Source organism: Protobothrops mucrosquamatus, unplaced genomic scaffold, assembly GCF_001527695.2.
Source record: "Protobothrops mucrosquamatus isolate PMUCROS unplaced genomic scaffold, P.Mucros_1.0 scaffold1472, whole genome shotgun sequence".
Taxonomy (NCBI): Eukaryota; Metazoa; Chordata; class Lepidosauria; order Squamata; family Viperidae; genus Protobothrops; species Protobothrops mucrosquamatus.
In genome coordinates, this window is record NW_015387650.1 from 246,533 (window position 1) to 254,334 (window position 7,802).

At 43.9% G+C, this 7,802-nt stretch overlaps 1 protein-coding gene across 1 annotated transcript in view; it reads right to left on the reverse strand.

The window, feature by feature from the left end:
* Nucleotides 1-7,802, reverse strand: part of TJP1 (tight junction protein 1) — a 149,121-nt gene extending 141,319 nt beyond the window's left edge. Inside the window, exons 1-2 of the mRNA XM_029285291.1 lie at nucleotides 7,469-7,802; nucleotides 4,961-5,114 (exon numbers count right to left, since the gene is read on the reverse strand). Of these exons, the coding sequence (XP_029141124.1) occupies nucleotides 4,961-5,114; nucleotides 7,469-7,802 (488 nt within the window). The remainder of the gene's footprint in view (nucleotides 1-4,960; nucleotides 5,115-7,468) is intronic.

The window sequence follows — 7,802 nt, forward strand, 5'->3', positions numbered from 1 at the left end:
TAATGCAATGACCGAGGTTTGTTGCAATGACAAATACCCCCCCCCCCCCCCGTTTGGCTTTGTACAGCTTTGGCCTTCCAGTAAATGCATCTGACACAACTTGCGGTCTAGAAGTTAGGGACCATCTCTTTTTCCATGATTGCACACGCCAAAGATCAAAACACAGAAATGCCTGTTTTTGTTTCTTACCACCAAAATTGCAGGAATTTGGATAGATTTGGATAGCACAGGGGCTGGCTAAAATCCTTGAGGGGCAAAGCCAGATGCAACATTTTTTGCTATGGACTCACTTTGCTAAAACAAGCAAACACACACACAAAGCCACCCATGTAGCCCAATGCTTAGAGCAAAAGGCCCCTTGCAGAGGTAATAGCATCTTTAAAAAAAAAAAAAAAAAATCTCAGTTGCTGGGCATCACAGTTCTTGCAGCCTGATGTTCGGGAAAGAGCGGTGGACAATGTTTGAATGTCAACTTCTCTGCCAAGCTGTCATTAATTGAGGATAATGCTAGTAGACGATTTGACAGGATTGTTGCCATGACTCAAAAAATAAATGTTTAAAAGCTCAAGAGTTATTTTTTTTCCTTTAGTGGAATATGCCAAGCAGGGGAAGCCACTGAGGTTCTGTTTTGGGTGAGAGAACCCAAAACAGCAAAGCTGGCATGCTTCAGGTCTTCTGGCACCTTCTCTGTCATTGTGCCTGTTCTACAGGCGAGCATCATGTTTTATAGCACATGCGTGTTGAGGTTAATAAACTGAATGCGTCCTGCTGAATTTGAGCTGTACGTATGGTGGATCCCAGCAGAACAATGTGCAAACTCTGGTTGAGAGCTTTGCTCAACATGTAAACCAACCGATTCTAGCTTATTTAACAGACCATGGTAAAACAAAACTCTGCTTAGCTTGAGCCTGGGGGAATGTCATGCCCAGGGGGATTTCTACACCATGTTCAAAATCAAAACTGCCCATCGGAGAGAAAAAAAAATGTCATGAATGTCAGCCAGCGAAAGCAGACCCTGCTACTCAGAAAAGTCTCCGTCTCCCCTGAGTTTGGTGTCTTCCTGGTGTTTTTCGATCTCCTTTTCTCTCCCAATTCATTCTTAATCTTGACTTAACTGAATAACAGAGTTGGAAGGGTCCCTGGAGGTCTTCTAGTCCAACCCTCCACCCAAGCAGGAGACCCTATACCATTTCAGACAAATGGCTGCCCGCTCTCTTCTCAAAAACCTCCAGTGATGGAGCCCCCACAATTTCTGCTGCTCTTCTTTGTTCTGATCGAGTGATAACCTCGCCCCCTGTTTTCTGAGCTCCTGGATCAGCTCTGCCCTTAGTTGGGTGTTCAGAGAAAACGAGGCCAGCATCGTAGCGATTCTTAGGAGGACAAAGTTGGGTGTGGCATGCAGTCCATATTTCCTGACTTGCTTGTGCTATGGACGAGAGTATTTCATTCACAGGGCTGTAGGAAAATTCGGGACCGTGGTGGGATTGGAAGAGGAGTTGTCTTCTCCTGTCCCTCAAGCACCCAGGTCTTTGGGGCTGGGCCTGTTCAGTGCCGCCCCATTCCTCTCCTGGAGCGATGCTGTAGCATAAACTAAGGGAATGCGGCATCTTGTTGGAAGAAGCACCTTCCTGCTGGAGAAATGAATTGCTGTTGCTGGAGGTGATGGGTTTGAACAGATCCACTGAGTTCCCAGAACTGTCAGCGAACTCCTGTTCCTGTGATCTGAGCAGGGGAGAGGAAGGAAGTGCTAAGACAGAAATGCAGGGAGTTGCGAGTTCATCTCAAGCCATTCCAACGTTTATAATTCTTTAATTTCATTCCTTGTTCTGCTTTCTCCTGATGGCCTCCTGTAGAGCTCTCCCAAAAAAAGTTATTTGAGTTCCTTATATGTGAGATAGGTCACTTCCATCATGATGGGCAAAGAGCCCTCTGATGGTTTTTGCGAAGGTTTATTCCTCCCGAGGTAATCGTTGAAGTGATTTATGGATCCATAGTCCCACTTAAGATATTTGGCAGCATTTAAATCATCATAAAGTCAGGACACTAACCAGCTTTGGCTTGAAGCTTAATTGCTTGGAAACTAATCGTATTTCTAAACACACATCAGGACAAGCGGACATTTCTGTCATCCAAACCTTTGTGTTAGCTTGCAAGAATCCTGAATATTCTGCAGATGATCTAACCGAGGCAATCAGTTTTATTTTTTAATTTAAGCTATTCTCACCTCGGCTTACTGAATGGAGCTGATGGGCTTTGTAGTACAAGATATCCCAAACCCAAAAGTTACATGATAGCCCAAAGTAGCCTGCAAAAGTCTCTACCTTTTAATAAAAATTCTCAGTCAAAAAAGACGCCACAGCTATCCCTCGACTTATGAACATAACTGGGCTTGCACAGAAGCGATGGGGTCACTGAGTGGTGCCTGAATTTTGATAATGTGATGATTTTAAGTTTCAGGACCAGTCAGAGGTCACGTTTTTCAGCACTGTCATAGCTTTGAACGGTTGCTAAATGAAGGGTTGAAAATCAAGGACTATCTGCATTGTACATTGTGATTTAATTTAGCTCAACGTGATTTGAGCGAGTATCTTTCTGAGAGGAAATAAATTTCTGAATACTCCAACTCACCCGAAGCCTACTGGGGCTCTTTGAGTTCTTCTATCACTTGGGAAAGCAATCCCTTCGAGTGGGTGGAAGTCCAACGGGCGAACCTCAAGGAGAAGAAGGAGTATTTTCTTCAGAAAAGGCGTAAGGTCTCACAACTCATCTTCAGATGGCTACCAGACAAGTTAGTTAATTACATTAATACAGTACCATCTAGTGGCCAGACCCAACCAGATTCAGATAGGTGGGGCTCCTGCTTGACTTATCAGCCTCTTTAGAGAAGAAGTCAATGACCAACACAAGACAAACAGCGGGTAAGTGATCTCATCTCTTGCTGGAGAAGAAGCAGATGTAGGACCTCCAATCTCCTCAGAAAAATCTGGGGCTTGGGATGCAAGAGCCGGAAGGCAGCAGAGGCTGGTCTCCTCCGTCATCCAGGAGACCCCTGAGAAGTTGTAGCCTTTGCTTTCCCCAGAAGGACATCATGGCTGGGGGAGAAGAGCCATCTCAGCCTCTGCTGTGACTGTGACCGGTTCCCTGCTCCAGCCTTTGCTGTTTTCGTCCCTCTCTGTCCGTTTTTCATTTTATATTTTGCATATGGAACTGTGGGCCAGCAGAAATCTTTCAGCATTAGCACCGTGCGTAGAAAAAAAGCTGTTATAAATAATAACGGGAACAATAATACACAGTCCATTGTGTTGACTCAGCTCCCGGTGACGCATCTATGGTGTTTTCTTGGCAAGGATGTGGAAATCGTTTGTCATTGTCTTGCCAGAGGTATTTTTGAGCTCCTGGTGTAGATTGCAGCCATTAGATCCCTTGGTTATCACCCATCCAAGCTCTAACCAAGTTCAACCCTGCTTAGCTCTTTGGGATCAACTAATGACACTTGGCTGGTGTTGGCTAGAGAAATGATGCCTGCTGGCTGCAAGAGAAATTGGGCAATGCCTAGTGGCGCAATCCCTTTGTCGGGCTGGGAATAATGGGAGTTGTATTATAGGATATTTGGAGGGCAGCTGGTTGGGGGGCAAAAAACCAGTGAGGAGTAGCATTCCTGTTCCTGTTTTAATCCAGACACTTCAAACCACAATTTTAGATAAAGTAAGTTCATACACTTGCAAGTCTTAGTTACTTTCACCATGGCTGGTTGAATAAGCCATAATGGCTGAACGGTAGACAGAACGGTAAGCCATGATTTACGTTTCAAAAAAGGCTGGTTTTACACAGTCAAAATCAAATCCAGTATATTTGGCTTAAGGTAGTAGCGGAACTGGTTAATATAGCAAACAAAAAAAAAGGCAACCTTAAACTAGGTAAATAGATGATTTTTTTCTAGAGACAATTGTAATAAGTAAAAAAATGTTATTTGGTAAACAGAGTAGCTGTATGATTAATATTTGCTTTGCATGTTCTTTTTTTGTTTGAGGTTTCTTAAGTATTTCTTACAGGTTCCTTCCTACTGATCCTAGTCCCGGCATAGTTATATTTATAGACCAAATTGGTTGCTTTTAATTGGCCAGCCAGTTGATAAGAGAAACTGTTACCGTGGTTTTCGGTATGGTGTGAATTTATGCAGGCAGCATATTTGCCCAGCTTCGGGTTATATTTTGACATTATAACAAAGTATACAAATCCCTTTCATTTTGCGCATTTACTTGGAGGGAATTCTTCCTCGTTATCAGGAGTCGTCACCCAGGTCCAGCTAACAAATATCTGAATATTCGGAATTTTTTCTCTTGACGTTGCGGAAAATGGGAGTCTCCCCAATGATCTGCTAGGTTAGCGTTTCTCAATCGTGGCCACTTTAAGACGTGTGGACTTCAACTCCCAGAATTCCCCAGCCAGAATTCTCCAGAGAGGACCACCAAATATCCATGGAGATTCTCAGTCATCCTTATCTGGGATCACCACATATTCATTAGTTAAAAAGGTGCTTGCCTTTCATAGCTTTGATGGCGCCACAACTTTCTGAAGCAGCACTAACTCTTTTTCTGTATTCCCACCCGCCATTCTGCAAAGCAACTTGCTGGCTCAAAGCTCATCCCTTCCCCATCTTCTACTTAGGCTGCAGGGATTAGGGGCAGGGGTAGGCAGCCTTGGCCCTTTTATGACTTGTGGACTTCAACTCCCAGAATTCCTGAGTCAGCCTGGCTGGTTCAGGAATTCTGGGAGTTGAAGTCCACAAGTCATAAAAGAGCCAAGGTTGACTACCCCTGGATTAGGGGCAGGGATGGGGAGAAATGCCTCCTGTCTGTTGAACATTCATGGCATGATAAAAAAAAACCACACACCATATTTTACAATTGTGCAAACTGGAAAAATGTGGGTGGACGGGGGGAATAATCCGGCTTTTAACCTGTGTTTGTTGAAGAGATGGTTTAGCGGGTCCTCCGATAAAGAGTTTCCTTCCATATCACTGGTTTCGCTGGGATCGTGGCTGTCCATTTCTGAAGCTCTTCTCATTTTGCGTTTCTCAGGGGTCTCCTCCAAGGAAGTCTGGGAAAGCCCACCTGGATGGGGAGAAATTAAATTATAATTATGCCTCTAGAGCAGGGGTCCTCAACCTTGGCAACTTTAAGACTTTTGGACTTCAAGTCCCAGAATTCCTCAGCCAGCAAAGGACCCCTGCTCTAGAGACCTCCACATTTAGGGGCCCACAATAAAAAAAATACAGTGCTGGGTGACCTTGGGCCAGCCACTTTCTTTCAGCCCTAGGAAGGAGGCAATGGCAAACCATTTCTGAAAAACCTTGCCGAGAAAACCTTTCCAGGCAGTCTCTGAGAATCGGACATGATGGCGCAGAAGAAAATTAAAAGTCTGAAAACCAAATACTGTCCTAGAGAGACTGCAGTTTGCCAAAGGGAAAAAGATGGGAAGGGAGGGAAGTGCAGTGTGACATCCCCAGTTGTGTGCTTGGATAGTGTGACGTAATACACTAAGTTGGTAAATACCGGAATCCCCTTGAGGGGCTTTATGATCCCTCCTGCTCGTCAATATCTTGCTTACCAATATCTTGGTAAATTATCAGAGACGGTGATGGAGAGAGCCACACGGCCTTCCCTTCCGAAGGAAATCAAAAGGAAATCCTGAATAATTGGGTTTGTGACTGTCAATTTTATGACAGAACGAAGAGGGTAAGTTGGAAATCACGAAATAGTAAGTGATGTCTCTCTCTTGAGGCAATAAATACATGCTTGGTGGGCAAGTAGCTCTTAGAATTAAAACAGATTGCCATAGAAACCCCACTGAGCTTTTTTTCCTGGGTTTTATTTGATGTGTGCAGCTAAGATCACAAAACTCCATCGCACAACCTTTAAATAAATCAGTGTCTCCCACTTAGTCTACATCCTAGTAATATCAATGCTCGTGAATGAAAAAGAGCCTGGCTATCAAGCCAATGGAGCCAGGTCGGTACACAAAGTAGGGCTGGATTTCCCAATGCCCCGTTTACTAAGGAGTAAACCCACTGAATGTAATGCACGGGAGTGTAATATTAAGGTGGCCGAGATTCTGTGAGATAAACAAAGTTACAGCTATTGTCTTTTGAAGGTCACCAGCTAAAATCAAATATTCTAATCTGGGTGGTGAGGACTGACCCCTCTGCCATTGTGCATGAGATACGGCTGTCCTGGGAGCTCAGCTACACATTACCCTTCTCTGACAGAGTCTCCTTTAGCAGCTGTGGACCATTCCTTTCTTTCATCTTCCTGATTTAGCCTACCAGAGTTGCATAGAGTCACACACCTCCTGACTTTTTCCTCTTGGTTAGACTTTCATACTCTTCCTTAACCAGACACCTTCCTGATGTCTGGATATCTGTTTCCTCTAAAGCCTTTGGGGATGTTGGAAGCGGCTGCCCAAATAATCTTGGAGAAGCATGGCATGAGAAAAGATTGATCTGTCACCATGGCAACGTAGCTGCAAATTGACAACTAATAATTTATTTGAAATATTAAGAACTGGCTAATGTATTAGAACCAGACAATTCTTTCCTTGTGTTCCAGAAAGGCTGAGAAATAAAATGGATGGATGGAGGATGGGTGGATAGATAGAAAATACGGTAGATAGATAGATAGATCAAAATAGATAGAGATTGATAATCAAGATAGACAGATAGATAGATCAAGATAGTCAGATAACATAGAGATTGATAAAGATAGCTAGATCAAGATAGTTTGATAGCTAGATCAAGATAGATAAGATAGAGATTGATAGATCAAGATAGACAGATAGATAGATCAAGATAGTCAGATAACATAGAGATTGATAAAGATAGCTAGATCAAGATAGTTTGATAGCTAGATCAAGATAGATAAGATAGAGATTGATAATCAAGATAGACAGATAGATAGATCAAGATAGTCAGATAACATAGAGATTGATAAAGATAGCTAGATCAAGATAGTTTGATAGCTAGATCAAGATAGATAAGATAGAGATTGATAGATCAAGATAGATAAGATAGAGATTGATAGATCAAGATAGATAGTTTGACAGATAGATAGATAGATAGATAGTTTGATAGATAGATTAGATATTGATCTTTGGATGGAAGGATAGATAGATAGTTAGAAGATAGATAGATACTGTAAGAAAGATAGAGACTGACAGATCAAGACAGATAGATAAGAAAGATTGATAGCTAGATAAATCAAGACAGACAGACAGAGCCCTTGATGGACCTTGCTCCTCTTCAGGGCTTCGTGCTTCTTTCAAAGAGGCTCTACCCCAAGAGCGAGTCCTGCCTGGCAGAGCGAAAGTAATTCCTAATTATAGACTGGAGGGGTGTGAAAAGGCAGCCCTGCTGATCAGCCTCCTGGCACGTTTCCGAGAGGGAGCCGAACCGAGCGAGCGGGGAACTTACCTTGAGCGTCAAGGAGAAGGGAGAGGAGCCAGTGCGGGCAGATCTCCTCCAGGACGGAGCAGAAGGCCGCCGAGGCCCCGGGACCTTTGCCGGTCAGCTTCTCCACCAAGGAGGCCGCTTGCTCCCGACAGGACACCACCTCTCGGTATTCCTCCCAGGAAAAGACCTTCTTGTGAAGCAGAGGGGACAGCACTTTCTCCACATCCAGCTCCTTCACAATCCTCTCCCGCTGGTTGCTTAGGATATTGTCGAACCAGAGATTCCAATCCCGCCTCTCCTTCTTTGCCGGCTGTGCAGAGTTATAAAACCAAGGCCGGGCTGGCAAACCGAACAT